General features: G+C 36.9%; 1 protein-coding gene across 3 annotated transcripts in view; it reads right to left on the bottom strand.

Annotated features, from left to right (window-relative positions):
- Positions 1-2,063: 2,063 nt before the first annotated feature.
- Positions 2,064-25,186, bottom strand: part of LOC106060962 (sialin-like) — a 30,325-nt gene continuing 7,202 nt past the window's right edge. For 2 of the 3 annotated variants that reach the window (XM_056004742.1, XM_056004743.1), the window contains exons 2-11: positions 15,006-15,185; positions 12,070-12,422; positions 11,334-11,567; positions 9,551-9,734; positions 8,834-8,970; positions 7,898-8,044; positions 6,969-7,101; positions 4,733-4,834; positions 3,732-3,871; positions 2,064-2,292 (exon numbers count right to left, since the gene is read on the bottom strand). In XM_056004742.1, coding sequence (XP_055860717.1) covers positions 2,071-2,292; positions 3,732-3,871; positions 4,733-4,834; positions 6,969-7,101; positions 7,898-8,044; positions 8,834-8,970; positions 9,551-9,734; positions 11,334-11,567; positions 12,070-12,422; positions 15,006-15,117 — 1,764 coding nt within the window. In that variant the 5' untranslated portion in view covers positions 15,118-15,185 and the 3' untranslated portion in view covers positions 2,064-2,070. Of the gene's footprint in view, positions 2,293-3,731; positions 3,872-4,732; positions 4,835-6,968; positions 7,102-7,897; positions 8,045-8,833; positions 8,971-9,550; positions 9,735-11,333; positions 11,568-12,069; positions 12,423-15,005; positions 15,186-17,354; positions 17,727-25,186 lie in introns of those variants that run through there. The other variant, XM_056004741.1, reaches the window with a different exon arrangement.

The raw sequence follows: 25,186 nt of genomic DNA, 5'->3' as shown, positions 1-25,186 counted from the left end.
ATGAATCTAGTCATGCATGTTAACCAATGACTTTAATTCTGACTAGTCACCGATTTTCCAAAGCTTACCAAGTGTGGTCCTTCCCGGGTCTCCTGGCGACCTTTTTTATTTTTTTTATTTTTTTAAACTTTTTTTGTAATTATAACTAGCCTATATATTATTTTGCTTCGTATAATACAGGACGCATACAAAAACGTAGTGAATATTAACCATTATGCTTAGAACAAAATCAGCGAAATTAAACCTCTGGGGTCCCTGGGGGATCCCTTTGTAATGATAAGGGTCAAGACTTATCACTTGCTCGCAAGCACGCTTAGGTCTGGCTTAGAACTTCGAATTATTGATCTCATTTTAACTCTAAACGTTAAAGTTTTCATATTAGGCCTACTAAAAGAATGCATAAAACAAACTAAACCACAACAAATGCGCTGTTGTTTGTTTGTTGTTGTTTTTGTGTGTGTTCTTTTTTTTTGGGGGGGGGTGTAAATACGCCAATTCAATTTTTTTTTTTTTTTTTTTTTACAGCAAATGTTATTAAAAACGGGAACTAGTTTTGTATAAACGAAATTTGTCTCGTTAAGATTTGTTTCCGATTCAAATTTTTGTATTTACCATTTTTGAACTAGTTGCCCTCTGACGTCGATGCATCTCTTCAAAAGTGAAGGCCATAACGTGCTGGCCTTGACGTAATTGGCATGTTGGTTTTAACTCCCCCCCCCCCCCGCTCACCACACACACTGTCCTCAGATTCCCCCTGTGTGGTGCGTGTTTGCTCTGTTTGACGCCAGTGGATTGAGACAACAGTCCGCGCGTTCCTGCAGGTACTGTCACAAAGATCAAGATAGTCTTCCCAAAGTTAATTCGAATTCTTTTCTCTTTATATTTAAGTTCTTTTTTTTTTACTGGCATTATTGTGTTGTTGTTTCTCTCTATATGGACGTTGCCTGGTGGTGTTGACAATGTTGTGGACGGTCGTTGACTTTTTTAAAAATAAAATACAGACCTCAAAAAAGATGATGATTACGCCCTACGCATGTTCCCATGTCAATCTAGTCATGCATGTTAACCAATGACTTAAGTTCTTCCAAGTCATTAGTTTTCATGTCTGACTCAGGCAACCCATTCCATGCTCTTAATAATAGCACCAGGGAAAAAGGAGCATTTGTACAAATTTGTCCTAGCATGTGGAACGAGGAATGTACCTTTATCTTTGTGTCTTTCTGAATATTGTATTAGGTTTCAGTTATGGTTGTGTTTTAAGTATAATTGCTACTTTACTTTTAAGTAGCACCAAAATTCTGGTCGACAACTAAACCGCTGTAGGCATATTATATTTTAACTTGTAAAACTTGAAATGACTTCTTTGTGAACAATATTTAATAGAACTTTTATTATAATATAAATAAATTCAAACTTGAGAGGAAATACAATAAATGTAGTAGACCTGGGGGGCAGGTGATGTAAATGTCAAGCGTCTGTCTCCTACACAACGACTAGCTGGCTTTCCTTTTTCCCCACCTAATGTCAGGTACACATAAAAATAGGGTGGACTCATAGGCAGCCTAAAAATCAAAATACCAGTTTTTACTGGGAACCTAAGACCTCTCAGCTCAGAAGCCTAATGCTATACCACAAAGCCACTGCGCCCCAAGTCAATAAGAGTTAAGAGGAAATGCCCCATTCTTTTATAATTAAACTATTTAATGGCCTCTGAAGGACAAAAATTATTAGGAGAAGCACTAACACAGTCACACCCTATGGTAAACATCTTTTTCTTTATTCAATAAATAGGATCAAAATTACTAACTCTCTTGTACAAAGAAGATGAAAACAAAACCAAATCCTCAAGAAAGTCAGTTTTAATTGAAGGCAAGGTTCTTAATCAAATTGGATGATTTAAGCCTTAGAGACTTCCAACTCTAAAGGAGCTTGATGATATATTTTTTTAAAAGTGCTTTTAATTTAAGACCCAAATAATAAAGCCATCCAATTTGTGTCAGTAAATGTTTTGAGAATTGAGAATATGAATATTAACACAAAATGTTAATTTTCAACAAGATAAATTACATTTTAAATCATTTCAACTTTATTTTCTTTTATATTTTCAACATTATTTTCATTGTTTTGTTCCACCGGAGATATTGGAATGTCTATACTATATTGACCATTGTCTTGGACTAACGCTGCCCATGGCTGGACATCTGCAGAGGCCAGAATACAAAATCCTGCTGTCCCTAGGACATATATAGCTGAGGTCAGAAACAGGACTATCTGCCACTCTTCTCTTGTTTGCTGTGGACATAGAGATAATAATAATTTAATTTATAGAGCGCTGTTAAAAAAATAATAAAGGCTCAAGGCGTTTTGAGGCCAAAACCACTCGGCTATGGCTTGGCCTCCTAACAAGGGGACGCAAGTTCAAATCCCAATCCCGACTCAACAAAAGAGATTGGACCATAGCACATTGAGCATGCCATAAGCAGGAAAGGTGTGCTAAATAATAGCAATTAATAACTGAATTTGCGTAGTCTTGTGAAACACTGCACTCATCCTTAATTTCCGGAACCAAAGACATTAATAATAAAAATAACGACAAACTAAATCTCAACAAGTTTTGGGCAGGGCAGTCTTTATACTCTTCTTGAATGTGTTTTGTATGAGCCCAATTTCTAGATGTATTGATAGGTATTTGTAAAGTAAGGATATCGTGTACTAGTATTTAGCAGTTTTAACTTAGTCCTACTGTTGGATGTGTATTCTATTTATCCAGTATACGAAACTGGAGAAGCACCCTAGTGCATATTTTATTTCTTAATTTATTCTAATAAAACATCATGTCTGCTACATTGGACTTCATACAGTGATTACTAGCTGTTTTGTCATTTACGTTTATTCATAATCTAGACAAAGCCCAAACCAGAATCCACGACTTTTGTGTCACTAGTATTGATAACAAGTCTTCTTTACATTGATAATCATGGTAGCCAGTATAATCGATCTTCTTTACATTGGTAGCCAGTATAATCAATCTTCTTTGCATTGGTAGCCATTTACACACAAGTCCATCCAGAGCCCCCCCCCCCCCTCCCATGATATGTAAAGACAAAAAGTTTTAACATTCCAAGCTAATGGTACTGCTTTCACTCTCCTCTCCTACGTCGGAATAATGTCAGTCCTATCAAAATAATATGGAGGCGCGGTGGCTGAGCGGTAAAGTGCTTGACTTCCAAACCTGATATCCCTGGTTCGAATCCTGGTGAAGACTGGGATTTTTAATTTCGGGATCTTTGGGCGCCTCTGAGTCCACCCAGCTCTGATGGGTACCTGACATTAGTTGAGGGAAAGTAAAGGCGGTTGGTCGATGTGCTGGCCACATGACGCCCTCGTAAACCATAGGCCACAGAATCAGATGATCTTTACATCATCTGCACTATAGACCACAAGGTCTGAAAGGGGAACTTTACTTTACTTTACTATCAAAATAATATAGTTGAGGCATTTTTCAAAATATAGCACAGTCCAAATCATGTAAAGAATATATACAACAATCACACTTTATAACATATCATACACATGGATTTATAAAGTAAAATGTAAAATTATTTTTTTAATCAACATGAGTAAATAGTTCTAAAAAAAAAAAGGGGGGGGGGGGGTTCAATTAAGATATTTGGCTGACTGACAAACAGGAAAGAAAAGATAACTCTTAACAAGAAATAGCAGACGCTTACATTTTTGGTGACTGTGGCCACAACAATGGGAGTGATTATCCCTGGAATGGTAGCCAGTGTGTTGCTGATGGTCATAATCTCTGCAGCAAAGCGTGGAGCTATGTCAAATGGATTTGTGACAAAACCAGACAAACCAAAACCTGTCAGAGATAAAGAAAATATCATTTATTAGGCACTGCTGTCTAGTTATCTCTTACCTGTCTGTCAAACTGATCATGATGATACAGAGTTTAAACCATGCCTGCAGCTCCCAAGACCGGATTTTAAGAAGCAGAGATCTGCCCATGATTTGTGTGAAGGTTCCTGATCTCTTCAAGTTTCAATATAAATGTACTTAAAACTATGGATCAATCTATGTCATATGTGTTTAAAGAAAAAAAAAAAAAAAAAAAGAAATCTAGAAAATTTAATCTCATGCATTTTTTTAATTGTGTATTTTTGGAATGTGGACATATACACAATGTTTTGGTGTCAACATCATGAGCAAATGGTCAAGATGTAACACTTGAGACTTTCTGCCAAAAGATTTCAGTTGAAGTTCAAATTGGAAACGAAAACTTTCATTTAGATTATTGTCAAAAAAAAAGTAAAATATTTTACGTTTCAGATGTTCCTTCAACGTTCAAGATAATTTACATATTAGTCCAAACCATCAGCAGGATGACAGGGGATGATGGCAGTGGGCAGGGTATGAACCCAGGACCATTAAGACAACCGAACGACAGTCAACCGCGCATACTGCATAACCAGGCTGCCCTCATGTTGCTGCTCCAACAAATGACTTTCCAGATCCTAGGAATCTGATTACAAATGTGCTTCACCATTGAGTTCTAATGATAAACTTTTCCCACAAAAAAGTGTTCTGTGCATCATTAAGGTTCAAATAGATGTTTTAAAAATTGTAAACTTGCTACTAAACCTAAATGTCAGTCATTCTTGAAACAATTACAAATATAACCAAATATTTGATAGGGTAAAATTCACTATAGATCTAATCTTACCTGTAGCACCAACACTTAGGACTAGCAGGACAATGGCTAGTTCAGGCTGGTGACAGTCCAAAAAGCTTAAACAGACTAATGCTACAGCAGGTATACAGTTTGCTAAAGGTAAAAGAAAATAATGGTTAAAAGCACTTTGAGTATCATAAATCAATACTTATTACTCTTTAAAACATTAGGAGGGGTGGTGGCTGAGGGTTCATCATCATCAAACTCCATTTGAGTGAGGGCTTGAGAGGCTCAAATTCTCTCTTGCAAAAGCCCTGGAAAGAAACCCTGCTGTCTTGTGTAGTGCATAAATGTCACCATACAGGTCGAGAATTATTGGTTTCCCAGACCTGTCAAGACGGAGATCAGCCAGTCTGGGGCAGTCAAACAGAATATGAGGCATGGTTTCCTCTTCTTCCCCGCAGCAGGGGCACCGTGAATCAAAATTTGGCCATAGCCATGAGAAATATGAGCCAACAGGACAGTAACATTGTGGTTTTGTTGTCTTTTTTTTTAACAGAATCAAAATGAATGTGACATTTATCTGGATAGGAGGGACTGAATCAGTCAGAATATAATCTACAACTTTTATTTATCAATCCCCTTATAAATAACAGATGCTTCTTCAATTTAAACAAAAACAGTTGTACAATTATCTTGGTTTATAATCCACAAAATCACCACAAAACAGAATTTGTTTCATTTTGTTGTTCTATTTTTTAAACCTGTAGGCTTATTCACTTCATCATGGCAAAATGAATTATTTTACAAAAGATGCCATGTTTTATAAATCTAAAACACTCTGGGTTTAAATTTACACAGTTAGTCAATAAGAAAAGTTGAGAATCTCAGTTGTTAATTTTTAATGCATTTATATGGGGATATTTAGTCCTGTTTATTTATTGATGTAAATTTCTTTAACAATTTTGTTAATGTTAATAATGAAAGATTAATGTACCATAATAAGCTGTAACAGAGTATGAATAAATCTGATGAGTAGATGGAAGGGAAAAGCTAAATTGTTCAATTTGTTTCTTTTGTAAGTGTCTGACATTCTTTATCTTATAAATACAGAAGTTATTTAAAAAAATAAGATGATTATGTCCTATGTGTATCCCTAGGTCAATTTAGTCATGCATTTTAATCAATCACTTAAACTCTTCCAAGACATTGGTTTTCCTGGCTGGCTTAGGAAACCCATTCCATACTCTAATAGCACTAGGGAAGAAGGAGCATTTGTACACATTTTTGTCTGAATATTTTATTAGGTTTTGTTTTTGTATTTGAAGATTATGGTTCAGTGTTTTATGTATATTTGCTTTTAATTCTTCTTTCCTGAAGGGTTTCTAAATATAATGATTTTACTCTATTCGTTTGTTAAGAACCTCACTGCTCTATTTTGTGTCTGTTCTAATTTCTTTGTTTTCAAGAGATGAAGGATCCCAAATAAAGGATGCATATTCAGAAATAAAGATAACAACTTCCTAGCCCAGACCTTCTGCAGGACAGCCAGTGCTATATTTACTTCAAGCCAACATAAGCTTTAGCCTATTAACCCCCCTTATGCTAAGGGGCCTCCCACCAGGGATAGTTGCAATTCATTTTTATGAAATAAAAAAGAATGGCCTTATTTTGACTACAAAGGGCCCTAATCTCAAATAGCCTAATCAAGCCTAAATACAGCCCTGACTGGACGGCAGGGGATGGCAATATGCAGGGTTCAATCTCAAGACCATGGGAACAACTGTCTTAAGCACATATCACATGACCAGCTTTTATTGAATTTAAAAATAACAAGATCAGGCAAAACATAAATTCTAGCCATTCCATATGCTACAACAAATTCATACAAGTGCTTCTTCTTCTCTAGTGCCATTAGAGAATGGAAAGGGATACTTGAATCTGCCAGAAAAAACAATGACTTAGCAGAGTTTAAGTCATTGATTAACATGCATGACTAGATTGACACATGAAGTAACGTCTGTAGTATATAAGAAGATAAGGTAAAACTAAAATGTTGTTTTGCAAATTACAAAAACAAGAGAGTTCAGATCTACCATAGACACAGACTCCTGGGGCATAATTAATACATTAATAATAATAATTAATTGATAATTAATGGCAATGTCTTCGATTCCCAAGATGGATGAGCACAGTGTTTCAAATGGATAATAATTAATAACAATTATTTAATAAAAATATTTGGTTTAATTTCTCTCTTATGATTTCAACAAATCCAAAGACTTACATGTGATGATACACAACTTGCGCACCAGTAAGACTCTCATGATTTGCTTTTTAATAAGTAGGTCACTTATTTGACCTGACGAGAGAGTTGTGACAAACAGAGCAATGTAGGGCAACATGGAGAAAATACCATTCTGAAAAAAACAAAATAGTTTTAGTAATCAGAAACTTATTTAATAGGTTAAAGTATATTCTAATATCTTAATTTGATTGAACTTATTATTTTTGTAAGGGCTATATATCTGTTTACTTGAATTTCACCTAGACATTACATCAATCATTATATGGGCTATATTCAAACTAGACATGTTAATTATTACCAACTATTAGGATATACATTATAAACATTTAGGGTATGTTATACTGATTTCTATTCAGAAAAAAATTGTTCATGATTGTCACTTAACATAAAGCAGCTTTTGCATTAAGTTTTTTTTTTAGATTGTAGTTCTGCAGCACAAGGTCATGATTGTCTGTTGTTGACGAGTAATGACAAGTTTATTTTAAATGTTGACTGTTTCTCTGTAAGCTCCTAAAATAGTTTGGACGTAGCCAGAAAGGGGGCAAGAGTTAGTATTTAAATAGACTGGGAGCGACAACAAGAGTAAAAGAGTTTCAATTGAATTGTATTACATTTATGTAATGTGTATATTATTAAAGTGATTTCTAGTTCCAGAATAAAGCCAATGTATTTATTTTAAAGAAGATTTCAGTTTTGAGTTTACACTTTAAAGTAGGCCTAGTTTATCTGGCATCATGAGATTGGGAATTCAGAAATTGTCTAAAGGAGAAATCTGTACAGAATTATAACATCAGAAATGCATAGTCTGATCAACACAATCTCATTGTAACATCAAGACATCGTTGTCATCCGTCACTCAAAAATAAATAACTACCGGTAATATAATTTAAAAATGAAAGCCAACTTACAGATGCTATATCAAACTTCAGAACTTCAAACATGTATTGGGGCAGTGTTGAAAGAAACAGGAAAAGGCCCCAGGTGTAGCTGACATGGGCGGAGACGATTCCCCAAAATGGAGGAGACTTTATAATAGAAAGCCATGGAGCTTTAGCCTGATGTGGAAATTTAAAAAAAATAGTTTTGAAATATTGTAAAATACATAAGTGACTTTTAAAATTTTAATTTACATTTGCAAAAATTTATAAGTGTAGTCCAATGATGTTGAAATATTGTACACTACATAAGTGACATTTAAAATTATAATTTACATTTGCAAAAATTTATAAGTGGAGGCCAATGATAAAAACTTGAGAAACTCCAAATATCTTTTGAGAGCATTCAGAATTAAAAGATATTCAAGTCTTCTTGTATTCAAGCACAAAACCTAGTGAGGACCTGTTTTTACATGCTCCGGGTGTTCCTTCAGAATTGAACATCATTTTATCCTAGACCAAACCTCCCTTACGATGGTGGTGGGTGGCAGTGGGCAGGGTTTGAGCCTGGCTCCATGAAGATTACAGTTCAGAGCACATACCACACGACTAGGCATCCTACATGCCTCCATAGAGCCAAAGAGAAGAAAATAACATCTTCTACATTAAATACCAAAACCTACAATTACCCAGACTGCATTTCTATATGCATTAGGCTGCCTGAATCTAAGACTACATGATGATTAGAGCGGTACTCATTATAAATGAGCTATTACAAGCAATAGCATGATGACAAACATCTTTTAAATAATTAAAGTGTTTTACAATCTCACATAACTTGTTTATTGACAAATTAATTACTGCCTAAGGACATCAACGACTATCCGATTCTCCTAACAATGACCTACGAAGAAAAGACTATTCACTTATAGGATGTATTAAATAATCAACTTTATTGGACTGACTCACTTTATGCTTGTGAACCTCGGTTTCTTTCAATGAGCCCATGATGTAGCTTCTTTCCTCTGGTGTGATGTATTTATGGTGCTCAGGCGAATCCTCAGTGAACAAGCAAAAGAAGACCAACCACACCAAGCCGATAAGTCCTGTAGATAATGAATAACAGAATACAGAGCACATTCTACATGTTTCACACATTTACTTCACTGTCTCTTGAAAAACATGAATATTTGCTCTTTAGAAACAAGTACATTCGAGATACAGTATTTTAGAAAATTAATAATCAATTTAGAAACAGCTCAGTGTGCTCACAAGCCCACAAATGCTAATTCAAAGAAAAACCCATTACTAGCTTATTCAATTGCAAACTGCTAATTTTTAGAAAAAGCCCATCACCAGTTAAGTATTCATTTTGCATTCTGCTAATTTTAGAAAAAGTCCAATCAATTTGTCATCTACTTAGTGCCAGCTATATATTCTATTGGCCCTCTACTAATTCTACAACAAAAGCTCAGTGCCAGCTATCTACTTAGTGCAAGCTATATATTCTATTGGCCCTCTACTAATTCAGCAACAAAGGCTTAGTGACAGCTATATATTCAATAGGCCCTCTACTAATTCTGCAAAAAAAAGCTTAGTGCCAGCTATATATTCTATTGGCCCTCTACTAATTCTACAACAAAAGCTCAGTGCCAGCTATCTAATCAATGTCCCGCAGGTACAAACCAAAGACATAGAAAACAGAGGGCCACCCTCCTAGGAAGCCGTACTTGCATAACAAGGCAGACACAGGAAATGCCATGATATTGCCCAGCATCTGACCAGAAAGTCCTACAGTGAGCAGGCCAGTCCGTTCAACAGGAGGTGCCCATTTAGACCAAATGCCATACAAAGCTATCATAGCCAGAGCCTGAAAAAGAAAGAGTGCAGAACAGGTTACTATATGAAAACATTATCTTTCGAATCTGTTAAGTTATCAACATAAGGCCATACATCAAGAAATAGATTTCATTATAGTGACAGTTACATTATCAGAAGACATACACATTTATTTGTTTTATGTTTTGTTAATTCCTTAAGCAATGAAAGTATTACAACCTAGTAGACCAAACCTTCTGTTGGATGTTAAGGGAAGTGCAAGGTTTGAATTCAGAACAATCCTTATAATATTCCAAAGTGAATATGAAATGCCATTCAGCCATAGTTCAAGAATATCACATAGGTCTTGACAAGGATACTTTGGCTATAGCTATAGATTTACTTTATGTTCCCAAAAAAGGGTCATTAATAACATGTCAATTATTATATTAAATCTCTGGCAGATAGAGTTTAACTACAGGTGGCCCATAAAAAAATAGCATGATTCCTATCAGGGCCGGATTTAAGTATGAGGAGCCCCCTACAAAAACTTTAATAAACATCCACTTATTAATAAAAAATTCTAATATCTAAAAGCATGCCATATTATTAAAAAAAAAGAGTGATTATAAATCAAATTTAGTTTTTCTTTGTTTAAAAAAACATAATTATTTAACAAGCATATTTTTGTACCAAAAATTGACAATTTTTAATTAGTGTTTATGCAATGTACTAAATCCAGAATATATGACAAGAATATGAGCACACTATATTATTATATATTATATAACCACGACAGTATTGCCAACTGTATGATCTAAAGTGATGCTGGTAAAAATGCGAACAAAAATTTATTTTTTTTTATTGTAAATTTGATGACCCATCAAAATATGGATTTTTTTCTTTATTGTGGAGGGGTCCCTTTCTTGTGGATGACCTCCAGGGCTGTAGCCCCACCTGCTCTCCCTTAAATCAAGCCCTGATTTTTATATCCAGTAGGCCTTCCATCCTAAATACTGATCATCCATTTGGCCACTTGCTCCTTCTTCATGTGACAATATTGGGGTAAAGGAAAACTCTCAACTTCTTGGTATTCTGACTGAGGCATCTGGACGTGTGAAGTAGGCTCCTTTTTCTAAATACACATGTACCTCACATTAGGAAAATATTACCCTGTAGTCTGATAACCTTTTGTTGTATTTGTTCATTAACATATTGATTTGTATCTGTTCCATATTCATACACACCTTTTACCCTTTACCTATCCCCAGGCAAGACTTGTCTACCGTCTTTCTCCATTCCTCCCTTTTTATGCCCTGTTTAGAACCTCTTTCAATGGCAGGCCCGTCCATTCTTTAATGTTGTCCTCCCATCGCTTTTTCTGTCTGCCTCTTCATACACACAACCACCTCATTATATCACAAAATCTATCCCATATATCATACTATCCCATTCCCAACACATCTGAAAATCATAATAGATTGTGCACAAACCCCTCATGGATGTTAAGACTTCCCTCTCATATCACACAAGCTCATTTTATGTCTATAAACTGTCTTAGTTTTTTTCAATCAGAGGGTGCCTGCTAAGTCCCTGCCCATGATCAACTCTTTGACTCAAAACTGGTCACTGACCAGACTTGTATACTCACAGTACATCCTCCTTGTATAAGTCTCAGGCAGAAGACTACCCATTGGCTTAACAATGCTGCACCATGGACCAGAATGGTGCAAGATGTCATTAAAGTTAGCGAGACCAAGATGATAGTCTTCTTCTTGACATTTCTGACCAGCACATTGCCTGGAATCTGTACGGTCAGGTATGACCAGTAAATAGCACCAAGGAGAACTCCCTGAGTCTCCTTGTCCCAAACAAATGTACCATCCTGAAAGATTCAATAAAAAGTCAAAATATATTTAAATCTTTTTTTTTTAATAAAAATATTTACTGACCAACTCAAAGATAGCAGGATCTATATATTTTTAAAAAATCATGAGAAAATAGTACTAAGGACTGGCAAAGACCTTCCTTCAAGGAACAGTACAAGGAAAAGAAGAAGCAGACAAAGAAAGCAATAGGAAAACAACATAGGACTGTCACTGGAAGAGATTTTACTTAAGGCAAAAGAGAGAGAAGAATGGTGGAAGACAGTCAACAGATCATGTGTGGTGCCCCAACATTGCAACAGAATAAGGGATTGGTGAAAGTGATAATGTGTGATTGTATCTGTATGAAGTGTATGTCTTAATAGATTTGCTAAAAACTATTATGCTGAATCACAAAAGTAAACTAGTCTTACAGTTGTATTGGCTAAGAGACTAGAGTTGAAATTACTACCTGTATTAATAACAAAACTAGTTTAAAAAAGAAGCTAAAATAATAACAACCTCCTGGAAGTGTATCTGTTCACTATAAGCACTACCACACGTTTCTTGAGTGTCTGCAACAGTACTGCGACCGTGCACTAGACCTAGATCGCTCAGCTGTCCAGACAGGGGCGATAACAGTTGAGTTTGTGTGCTCAGATTCTTCGCCCCATCAGAAGTAAAGTCGGAATGGTTTAGCCCAGAAGATGGAGACGTCTGGTTAAAGGCAGTGTGGCGGCCCACGCTGACCGCGGTGTGGTTGACCATGCAGACGATAGCCACGCTCAGGTTGATCCTTTGGCAGAAGATGTTCATTTGACACCAGCACAGGATGTAGGCCAGAATATAGCGCTGAGAGCGCCACCAAGGAGGTCCTAAAATAAGGAACGTTAATTTAATTTAGATAATATAGTGGGAAAAGATTTTCATTTTTTTTTCTCCCCCATTCTTTTGATTTCATTTTACTTGGGTAATAATCATGCATAACTTAATAATCTCATTTAAACTTATTTTAGGCAATAGGTATTGTAATTAGCATCGATACTCAAGACGTTATAAAAAAAAACACACACTCTATCACAGGGGTTCTCAACCTGTGGGTCGCGACCCCCTTGGGGGTCGATTGACGATTTGCCAGGGGTCGCCTAAGACCATCGAAAATATGGATTGTTTTTGTCTATTCTTCTTTTGCTGTGGGGGGGGGGGGGTCGCGGCCGAGTGGGGGATTCTAAAAAGGGGTCGCCGAGCTTAAAAGATTGAGAACCGCTGCTCTATCAAAATCTTCGCCTAGTCCTATCCAGATTGTTGGACCATTGGGACCCGAGTACGCTATTCTGCCTCAACGCGGCACTCGGGTGGAAACGATCACTAGAGGAAGTGATTAGGCTAAATGAACAGCAAAACAAAACTCCTGTGGGAGTGTCTAAGGGAATGCGAGAGCTTTCCCATTGCACGGTGCGGAGTTGAAAGAGAGCTTCCACGTCCCTGTCGATAATTCATGCGCCGTTCCTCAAGGGACCGTTACACTAATGGCGAGTTCTGCAGGGTTAGCTTGGTAAAACATAGGGGAATGGCGGGGGTTCCCGGTGTGCTCGGCCTTCTGCCGACTCGAGTCCATGCGCCCGGAGTACCAGATACATCGGAAATAGCAATGTTTTACATTGACATTGACTTGGACCTCTTCCAGACACAACGGTTGGTTCAAGCAGGATTACACGCCTAGAGTTCGAAGAGCCTTCGGCTCAACTCTTTTGACAATCATACGGACCGTTGGGGTACCACAAATGATCCAGCAACTGACTCTATAATTCAATGATTGTTTTCTTTGTCTGCCTCTTCTTTTCCCTGGAACTGTTCCCTGTAGAAAGGTCTTTGTCAGTACTGTGAGTAATAGGTCCATTCATTTTTTGATTCAAGTTTATTACAGTAGTCAGCCAATCATCGTGGGGCACAATAGTCATCAGGATCCTGTTTCGAATGTCTTCATTTGTGGTGCATCTTTGTATTTGAATCTCGAATCCATGGCTAGGATCCTCCTATAGCATCTCGAATCCATGGCTAGGATCCTCCTATAGCATCTCGAATCCATGGCTAGGATCCTCCTATAGCATCTCGAATCCATGGCTAGGATCCTCCTATAGCATCTCGAATTCATGTCTAGGATCCTCCTGTCTGATTCTGCAGCTAATGTACAAGATTCGTAAGCATACAATAAAATGGCCATAACAAGGAGTGCATCAGTCTAACTTTAATGCCGAGGGCTAATGCAATACATCAAATATAAATGGATGACTATTGATCAATTGCTAACACAGACTGCCAGGTCGAGCTTATTATCTTTTTTTTTTAGTAAGTATTTCAGTAGATTTGATATTTAGCTATTCGTTTTAACAGTGGTGCTCAGACTACAACCCGCGGGCCATATCCGGCCTGTAATGCGGTGCTATTCAGCCTTTTGAACTAACGAGCATCTGTGTCGGCTCTTTAAAAATTGTTGGTGAAGGCGGGTTTTGCGAGATGGGGGCGGGACATTTGACCGTTGCGAAACACTAGCGATTAAAAAGATACTTTTATGAGAATATGGAAGGTCGCAGTGTTAATTTTCTTGGTACTGCGTTTCTGCCAGGCGAAGTTATCAAATCTAAGCCTGCAGTTCCGGTCTTAAGTAACTAGAGGCTTTGGACGAAGTGAATTTGATGGTTCCAAATGAAAATTAAAAATAAACAACGAAAAAAATAAAAACACGCAATTTATTAAAAAACATATCTGTATCTATATAAAATCAATCAATATGTTTTCGATACGTTCTTCATTACTGATCGAAGATCTTTCCAATCGAAGCAGAAGTGCTGACTCTACTGTGCATTGCTCGAACCTGCATCTTTCCTGACCATATTCATGACTTTTTTCCTTCAAAATACACTTCTTTTAAGGCCATCCGCTTTTCGTTTGCCTTTTGGTGCATCAGACTCGAAATGTCTCGCCATTTTCACCAAAAGGTCTTCTAGCATTGGTCATCTAATAAATCAATCTAAATTTTTGTTATAAACCTTGAGTCGAGGTAAAAACTTAGAGCGAGTCTAGCAGACATAGAGCAATAGACCTATGCTATGTTTGAGATTTGATCCAAGTTTCGCTGGGTTTTTTTTTCTTTGTCTAATTTTTTTATTAGTCCTATGCGAGGCCCCCACCAATCGGAGGTGATAGGTGGTTGTATATTTTGCCTATGCCTTTGCCTATGCTTAAGGCCGGTTCTGTCTGAGGATCCGAGGCTCGTGCCCTGGTCAAGACTGTCCCCTATTTCGCTGTATCCAATTTACCATTTTCTCTTTTTATCAAAGCAGGTTTACATATTTATTGGATGCCACCATTCAGTAGGCTCCAGCATTGAAGGAAAATATATTACATTTATATATTTAAAGCGTTAACTAGGTCAGTGGGTCATTTCTAGTATTTACCTTTTCTCGTGCACGCCACGTGATATTCCGACTCTTCTGTTTTGTGTAATAGCTTTGTGCGGACCTTTTCTTCATCTTGGCGAGTGATGACGTCATTGCTCATGTTTGGCATTAACGACCAGAAGTGGGTTAATCAGGGTTTAGTTTGATAGCCTCATTGTGAAGAAAACCATCTGGGAACTTTTATAAGGGAAATTAGAAATTTTAAGTTTTTTTGTTTTTAACCAATTATGATAAGAGATCAAAATAACTGATCTAATGTAGACAGATCCAAATTCTATGTAAATATTGGGTATGCAATATTAATTATATATTCTTTAAATACCTATCGAACTGGTTTGCCCTCTAAACTATAAATAAAAATACTTTAAAATATAAAGAGTTTATGTAAGGGTATGAACTCTATATTTAACGCGATATATTTTATTATTTTAAGATTTAGTTTCTTTTTCTATACCTGGTATAGAATGTATGTAATTCTACTATTTAATTAACTAATTTATTGATTTGTACGGCTTTGGAAATAGTCAGGGAAGACAATCCATTTATTAAGGATGGATGCCTGGTCGTGCGGTTTGCGCGCTGGACTGTCGTTTGGATTTATCGATGGTCCCGGGTTCAAACCCTGCCCGCTCCCATCCCCCGTCGTCCTGCGGGAGGTTTGGACTAGGAAGTAAACTCTGAAGGATTATCCAAAACATGTGTAAAAGAAATTAGGCCATAATTTTCTCATTTCAATATGCATGGAAACCAAAAAAAAAAAAAGGTAGAGGGGTTAGGTCTGACAAAGAGAGGAGGAGAATTCTTTGAGCCAGTGTTTCCCAAACTGTGTTCCGAGACCTCAATAGGCGTTCTACAATAGCCGCAATAATTAACTAGTAGGCCACACCTTGAATTAATCTCTTTTTTTTAAATATTCAGAATGTGCGAAGTGTTCCGTTCAGGAAAAGGTTTGGGGGGGGGGGGGGATCACTGGTTTAACTCTTTCTCTCCTAACTGACGATACCAACGTTGATTCCACCAGAACGTGGTAAATAATTACGGAGAGAAAGAGTTAAGCAACACAATGCTTCAATACAGTAAAATTGTGAAAGAAGATAAACCGTTTTAGAGAAATGTTGAGGCGATATATAGTAGCCTAAAGAAAAACTTTAGGAAGATAGAAAAGAAGTCAACAATGTTAATATGAACTAAATTACTTTAAAAAATTACTTTGAGAGTTTGAGTAACACGCGTAAGAGTTCCAGATGTTTGATGTTTGCGTTTAAACGTGGAGGCTATATTTTAAACTACCGGTGAATAACTTATCAAAACTTCCGACTTCATATATGCTGTACCCCGGATACACCAAACAGCTAGCTACATTTAAAAATCGGTTGTACAGAAAATACGAAATAAACTTACACAAAAATGAAATCAATTCCTTGACTATGTAAAAATGCTTTGAAGAGTATAGGGCCCTAAGTTGATTGTTGTTGTTTTTTTTTTCCATAATTTCCTAAGTCTGCCAAGGAATTTTATTATTTCATTTTGTGTAAGTTTAGTTCATATATATAATTGTAAAGAAATTTATATTTATTTTTTAAAACACCAACGGCTGATCGTGGAAGCTCCACTGCATCAAATGAAGTCTACTAAAAATTCGTATCATTACTAAAATGTGCATACGAGATTCAAGCCTAACCTTTACAGCGTTCTAGTGGAGACTGAATTCAATTCATGATTGAGAAGGAGAGGGAAAGAGAGAGAGAGAAAGGAAACAGAGGAAGAGGGGAAAAGAGAGGGGCAGAGAAAGAGGAAGAGATGAAAAAGAGAGAGGCAGATACCGAGGAAGAGAGGGGGGAAAAGAGAGGGGCAGAGAAAGAGATGAAAAAGAGAGAGGCAGATACAGAGGAAGAGTGGAAATGAGAGAGGAGACAGAGACAGGAGAAGAAACAGAGTCAGATACAGAGGAAGAGATGAAAAAAAGAGAGAGGCAGAGACAGAGAAGAGAAAGACCTAAGGAGAAACAGAGGCAAGGGTAGAGAGGAAAGGAAGAGAGAGAGAGAGAGAGGGAGAGACAGGGAGAGAACAGACAATGGCAGAGAGATAAAGGCACTGGCCATAAAAGGAAAAGACTGAAGGACCGAGAAAGTCTACATGCATAAATTACAAGTAATTATTCGGTGACAATTAGGTCTGCTTAGCTACATCATCTAATAATACAAGCAGAAAATCTATTTAATAATTTGACTCATTGATTAGCCTCATAAATAAGTATAAGTATAGATGGATAGATAGATATAGATATAGACTATGGAACAACTTTTATATAAAAGCTTCAACGTAACAATGCAATGTTTTACCTACCACATGTGTGTAATCAATAGAGAACTCTTGCAGTGAAAGAACTAACACTGTTTATCAATTATAACCGTAAACTAGTAGATTTATTATAAGATTTAGATACATATATATTTTATGATTCTATATATAAAATCCTACAATTATTACACTGATAACAACAACGCATAAAATAGGCTCAGCAAGGAGAAAAAAATCACCACACTGTTGTCATTGAATTCGTGGCGTGTCTTAGCACACAGAGAACACATCACATCACATTACTACACACTGGGGGGATTCATTGACTCGCTCGTTTAACAGGTTGAGGTAGTCAGTGTAGTTTTCCTCCAACACATTCACAGCACACTGGATTCTGGTCTTCCCACCCCTTCCCCTTTCTCTTCCTGTTCCGTGTTTATGTGTAATGCATTCAGGGGCAGCTTGATCTGGGGAGGCTATTGATTGGCGTAATATCTTTATTGATTCACTTCAGGGGTTCTCCTTCACTCAGGGTTTGTTGCTCGTTACCAAGGTAACGTCAGGCTTATAAGGATGCAATGAATAATTCGATTCGTCTTTTTTTCAAATATGACTTTATATAGGCCTATATTACATGCAAACACATGTTTAAAACAAAATACTTTTTTTAAAATCTAAGGCAGGGGTTTTCAACCTGTGGGTCGCGACCCCATTTAGGGGTCGATTGACGATTTGCCAGGGGTCGCCTAAGACCATCGAAAATATGCATTGTTATTGTCTGTTCTTCTATTGCTGTGTGGCTGTGGGTCGCGGCAGAGTGTGGGATTGTAAAAAGGGGTCGCCCAGCATAAAAGGTTGAGAACCGCTGATCTAAGGGGAAGTGAAAGAACATTTATAGCTACATAAATCTATTCTGGAAGATTTATTTCCGTGATCAATATCAAACTAAATTAATTAATTACCACTAATCTTCAAATACAAAAACAAAAGTTAATAAAAATACTCAGAAAGACACAAAAATAAAGGCACATTCCTCATCCCATATGCTAGGACAAATGTGTACAAGTGCTCCTTCTTCCCTAGTGCTATTAGAGCATGGAATGAGCTAGCCAGGAAAACCTGTGACTTGGCGGAGTTTACGTCATTGGTTAGTATGCATGACAGAATGCATGACGCGTAGGACGTAATCATCTTTTTTGAAGTAACGTCTGTATTATATAAGATAAGATAATCAATGAATTAATTGGTCATTTTTTTTTTAATGATTCATATTTTTTGGGGGGTACAATGAATAATTGTGCAAAGCTTCAACTTGATCCGAGAATACGATGTGGGAGGAATTATGTGTACAAAAAGCACCAGACAGACAGAAAGACAGAAAAAATGAGTTTACAGAAGCTTTTGTAAAAAGAGGATTATTTACAGTAAACCTTCCTCTATGATGAAGATTGTAAGAAAAATATATAGGCAAGTGTTCAAACACTATGTGCAGATGTTTAATGTCTAGTGCCTTAGTTGAAACAGTTTGATGTTCGATGAGAGAGAGAGAGAGAGAGAGAGAGAGAGAGAGTAAGAAAAAGAAACAAAATATTTCGCCTTCGTCTGATCATGGTTCATAATTTGTCGCGTTTGATGTCACACAACTATCTTCATAATGTGTATATGTGTGTGGTGTGCCTCTCTAGCATCTATTAAATCGGGTCCCCTCAAATCGTAAGGCCGGCCCTGTATATAATTATACGTGAACTGATAAGAAGAAGGTAAACACAAAGGAGTTATAATAGCAAACAATGTAGAAGAATAGTTGATGAAATTTAAATTGATTTGATGAAATATTTTCGCTATTCATATTCAAGATTTACTTAAAGATTTTCACTCAACACCCGAAATATAGCGGCTTTAAGCCTCCCGACTAAAAACAAAAATCGCGAAGTAGGCCCTAGTGAATCCGAGATCGATTAATCGCGAGGTATTACTGTATTCATAGTCTGCCCAATTTTTTAATCTTGTTTTTCCAGTAGCAAAATTGTGCTCGTTGGTTTGCCATTTGTTTATACATCATCCAAATCAATCACAAGAAAGATTACGCTTACTATAAGCTATCCCGACAAGACCAACGTCTAATCTTTCGACTCAGGACTGGACACAACAGAATGCGACAACACCGGAAGCTCAAAATTGGAACCAGTGAATCTGCCCATGTGGAGTATCACCAGAGAATGCCGACCATGTCCTCCAAAACTGCTCTCTTTACCAAGAGGCCCGTATAAGACATTGGCCCCAAATCACCCCAATAGAAAGAAAACTATATGGAGAGCTCCCTGATTTGGAAACCACTGCGCAGTTCATCTCATGTATTGGTCTAGTCATATGAACACTCCAACATAACAATGAGAACGATGAAGAAGAAGAAGAAATCCATGTCAACCCAGAGCAAAAGCAACAAGCTGGTGGCGACCTGCATATTTCCATTGTTTGCGCAGACGTGACAGTCATAGAAGAAACACAGGCGTGTCTGAACGTCGAAAACTCACTGAACCGTTAATAAATAGCGCGCTTGGTTCATGGATAACCTGACTAATGGGGAAATTATCAAACGGTGTGTTGTCTCCCTTGTTGTTCTTTTTTGCCTTCTATTATATGACTTTGTAAAGTGTCGTCTGCAATGACATGTTTGACATTATATCTAGCGTGTTTTGAATTGGCCTGGTGTTTTTAAGTTGTGTTTCTGTATGGGGTTTCAATGTGGTGTTTTTTGTGTGGTTTCTGTGTGGTATTACTGTATGGTGTTTCTGTGTTGCGTTTTTGTGTGGTTTTCCCCCATGGTGTTTTTGTGTGGTGTATCTCATCTTTGCCTTGGTCCCGTCTGGGGACCAGGTTCCTCCAGGCGTCTCGGTTGTGTGCGTCTCTCCAACTGTCCCCACGTCTTGCCCACCTTCTTGGCATCTGCTTCCGTAGCTGGCGCTATGCATTCCTGGGCCGCCCCCTTTTCCTCTTTGCTTGGGGGTTCCAGGTGAGGGCATGCCTTGAAATCAGTGGCGTAACTAAGGGGGGGGGTGGGGGGGAGAATTTTAAAATCCCCCCGGGCCCCCACCTAGGGGGGGCCCCCAAATGGGTGTCCGAAATTTATTTGTAAATACATAAATTAATATATTTGATTGACAAATAGTGTCAACGGGTGTCTTTTTTTAATCAACATTTATGGATTAAATTTATCACAAAGACTAAACCTAGATATTTTAAAAATATTTTTGCCGCAGAGATCAGTTTTTAAAAATGGAATGTGTTATTCATTTTAAACTTTGTTGCCACGAATAAAACTGCATGATATACAGCGAATTCCAGGTATCTTGTTACCTTTAGTAATAATAGATCTAAATGGCGAGTATTATATGGCTACACTAATTAACCTTGAAGCAAAATTTACAGAATCGAGTATAACTAAAAGTTATTCTTAACAATGCTAAAATTGTCCATTTTTCGGGTTTGGCGTCTATAATTTCAGTATTAAACTTCACACTCGAGTTATTACCCCTCTATTCATCTTTCCTCAATCCAATGGAAACTCTCTCTTTTTATTTACATCTAATGATCTAGTCCTTTTGCTTTCGCACAAAACATAAACAAAAAATAATGACGTAATATCATATAATATTAATACATCCTTCCTATTGAAGTTATTATCACACCCTTCCTTTTAAAGTTCTTAATAGTGATATCTACTAGCAGGGCCGGCCCTAGCATTTGCGGGGCCCTATGCAAAACGGATCGCGAGGGGCCTACTCTGGGTAGGGATAAGCATAATGTCAAAATTATTTTTTTTTGGAATTAGAAAATAGGCCTACTTTCGTCTTTGCAATAAATTTTTATCAAATGATAGCTCGCAATGCCACTTATTATTTATTGGCACCCCAAAACGTCAATTTCGTCTATTCTTCAGGAGATTTGAATAAATTCAAAAAATGTTCAGGACTTTATCGTATATTTTGCCTTTTCATGAGATTTCCTGGAGGCCCTGAAAAATCAGGAGGTCGCGAAAACCCTGTTATTTTATAAACGTTATAATTGTTTAATTTAATAATGTACACTTGGAATTAGCGCGGGGCCTATGAAAGCGCGGCGCCCACTGCGACCGGCACTGTCTACTAGGAACTTTAACAATTCGTCCACTTCTGGTTGTCTTGACTGAACAAGTTCTCTAGACGTTGGTCTATAACTGTCTGTTTCGTTTGTTCCAACAGTTTGCAGTTCATTGTCTCCATCGGTATCATAGTACCCAGAGATGTCTTCATCGAAACTCATTTAAAAAGCGTTGATTTCTTCTGTATGTTTTTCCTTCGTTTGTCTTTATGATGTAAGATCTGGGTGCTGAATGTTTTTTTATGACAACTGCTTTCTGCCATGTTTGACCTAGACGAACTCTCCGACAGAATAATCTTTAGGTAGCCTTTTGCATCGTATTTCACTTAGCTTTTCATCTGTCGTTCGTTGAGTAATGTCTCTGCATTTTCAGCTACCAATGGTTTCAATAGTTTGTGATCAGTTGGAATGATTCCCTGAGTCTTCTACTCGTCAGCAGTTCTGATGGTGAATACGGCAGTCCACTTATCGGAGTATTTCTATACTCGAGCATAACGAGATATGGATCTTTCCCACTTTTGTATACCCTGAATCCTTTTGCTTTCGCACAAAACATAAACAACCAACAATGACGTAATGCCATATAATATTAGCACAGAATCTTCTTCATGCAGTGGAAAATTAAGAATTTATTGCCTATCTGGAATTCTGGTCAAAGCTCCTGTGCCCAATTAATATAGTTCGGAAGAAACTACAAAAGTCTGGACTGCATATACAGGAAGCTGCTGAAGAAATTAGCACCCTTTCATGCTTTCTGCAAAATGATAAGAAACTGACAAAAACCCAACCCATCGAAAAAGCAAAAGAAGGTAGTGAATACTATGGATTCCCTGTAATCAAAACAACCATATGAAAGAAAAGACTTGATGGGAAGTTGAGTTCTAATGTAGGACTGTCAATACAACTGCAATTCAAACGTGTTGTGACAGAAGTGCTGGACAGATTTCATATGGAAATGAAGGACAGATTCCAAAGGCTGGAAAGAAAATGGATACCTTTGGGTTTCTTCTTGAACCAAGACACCTGTTAGAAGACACGCTTGTGACAAACTGTGCTTTTTTTCCTGTTTGTATGATGAAATAAATGGCAAATCGCTTTTTCAATAATGTCATTGATGCACGAGCACTTGTCATCAACAAACCAGTAATACAATCACCAATAGACATATTGAGGAAACAGGCTTCATATGGGAATTACGTGTGCTCAAACTTTGCAACCTCCTCGGAATACTGCTAACTCAGGCCACTTCCATTACGTCATGTGAGAGATCATTCTCAAAGCTCAAGTTCATCAAAAACTATCTCAGGAGCACAATGACGCAAGAAAGGCTTATCATGGCCTTAATGTCAGTGAAGTCACAAATACTAGAAAGTATCGATGTAGTTGATGTTATAGATGTCTTTGCTGCACAGAATGCACGACGTGAAGCGATATCAATTTAGATTTGTCACGTGTGCATTATTTAACTAATAAACAAAGGTATTATTCATTAAAAGAGTCTTGATGATTACTTTTTGTTAAGTTTACTGATATACGGAACCAATTTGATTTGGGGCTTATATATTTTTGCGTACATTATCTCATGACATATGTCGAATGTCAAAATGCAAGGGGCCCCCAAAGAGGTCAATCCCCCCGGGCCCCCAAATCCCTAGTTACGCCCCTGCTTGAAATGTTGAAACAAGGATTGCGAAGGGTTTGGCAAATCCATCACCAGCATCTCAGAATGCTATCTACTTCAATGGGCTGCTGCTTTTTCTTTGAAACAGTTCCTCAATATTGATCTCGTCTGGGTATCGAACCTTGAGAAGCTTCCTGGTGCCTATCCTGATTTTGTTTATAGTGTCTTTATAAGGAACCACTACGGTGGTGTAGTTACATTGTAGTTTTTTAAATCCATATGTGAGTATTCAAAAGAGCTTTATCAAAAATGTTTAAAAACAAAATCGTTCAAATTAAATGACCAATTTTATCTACTTAGAAGACGCCAGAATAAAGGAAGACTGGAATTTTCAACGAAATTCCAGAACCCATAAGTGGTGCTGACGATCGTTGACCGTGCCGTTCGTGGACATCTAAACCGCTGTAGTCGAATTAGATGTTTAATTATACAACTTACAATAACTTTCAATAACTTGAATAACTTCTTTGTAAACAAAACTAAATAGAACTTTTAGTACAATACAGAGTCAGACCAATTCAACGTGAGATGAAACAAACTAAATAGAACTTTTAGTACAATACAGAGTCAGACCAATTCAACGTGAGATGAAACAAACTAAATAGAACTTTTAGTACAATACAGAGTCAGACCAATTCAACGTGAGATGAAACAAACTAAATAGAACTTTTAGTACAATACAGAGTCAGACCAATTCAACGTGAGATGAAACAAACTAAATAGAACTTTTAGTACAATACAGAGTCAGACCAATTCAACGTGAGATGAAACAAACTAAATAGAACTTTTAGTACAATACAGAGTCAGACCAATTCAACGTGAGAAGAAATAAACTAAATAGAACTTCTAGTACAATACAGAGTCAGACCAATTCAACGTGAGATGAAACAAACTAAATAGAACTTTTAGTACAATACAGAGTCAGACCAATTCAACGTGAGATGAAACAAACTAAATAGAACTTTTAGTACAATACAGAGTCAGACCAATTCAACGTGAGAAGAAATAAACTAGAACTTTTAGTACAATACAGAGTCAGACCAATTCAACGTGAGATGAAACAAACTAAATAGAACTTTTAGTACAATACAGAGTCAGACCAATTCAACGTGAGATGAAACAAACTAAATAGAACTTTTAGTACAATACAGAGTCAGACCAATTCAACGTGAGATGAAACAAACTAAATAGAACTTTTAGTACAATACAGAGTCAGACCAATTCAACGTGAGATGAAACAAACTAAATAGAACTTTTAGTACAATACAGAGTCAGACCAATTCAACGTGAGATGAAACAAACTAACTAGAACTTTTAGTACAATACAGAGTCAGACCAATTCAACGTGAGATGAAACAAACTAAATAGAACTTTTAGTACAATACAGAGTCAGACCAATTCAACGTGAGAAGAAATAAACTAGAACTTTTAGTACAATACAGAGTCAGACCAATTCAACGTGAGATGAAACAAACTAAATAGAACTTTTAGTACAATACAGAGTCAGACCAATTCAACGTGAGATGAAACAAACTAAATAGAACTTTTAGTACAATACAGAGTCAGACCAATTCAACGTGAGATGAAACAAACTAAATAGAACTTTTAGTACAATACAGAGTCAGACCAATTCAACGTGAGATGAAACAAACTAAATAGAACTTTTAGTACAATACAGAGTCAGACCAATTCAACGTGAGATGAAACAAACTAAATAGAACTTTTAGTACAATACAGAGTCAGACCAATTCAACGTGAGATGAAACAAACTAAATAGAACTTTTAGTACAATACAGAGTCAGACCAATTCAACGTGAGATGAAACAAACTAAATAGAACTTTTAGTACAATACAAAGTCAGACCAATTCAACGTGAGAAGAAATAAACTAAATAGAACTTCTAGTACAATACAGAGTCAGACCAATTCAACGTGAGATGAAACAAACTAAATAGAACTTTTAGTACAATACAGAGTCAGACCAATTCAACGTGAGATGAAACAAACTAAATAGAACTTTTAGTACAATACAGAGTCAGACCAATTCAACGTGAGAA

Source organism: Biomphalaria glabrata, chromosome 11 (genome assembly GCF_947242115.1).
Source record: "Biomphalaria glabrata chromosome 11, xgBioGlab47.1, whole genome shotgun sequence".
NCBI classification, from domain to species: Eukaryota; Metazoa; Mollusca; class Gastropoda; family Planorbidae; genus Biomphalaria; species Biomphalaria glabrata.
This window is presented reverse-complemented; position numbering and strand designations above follow the sequence as displayed.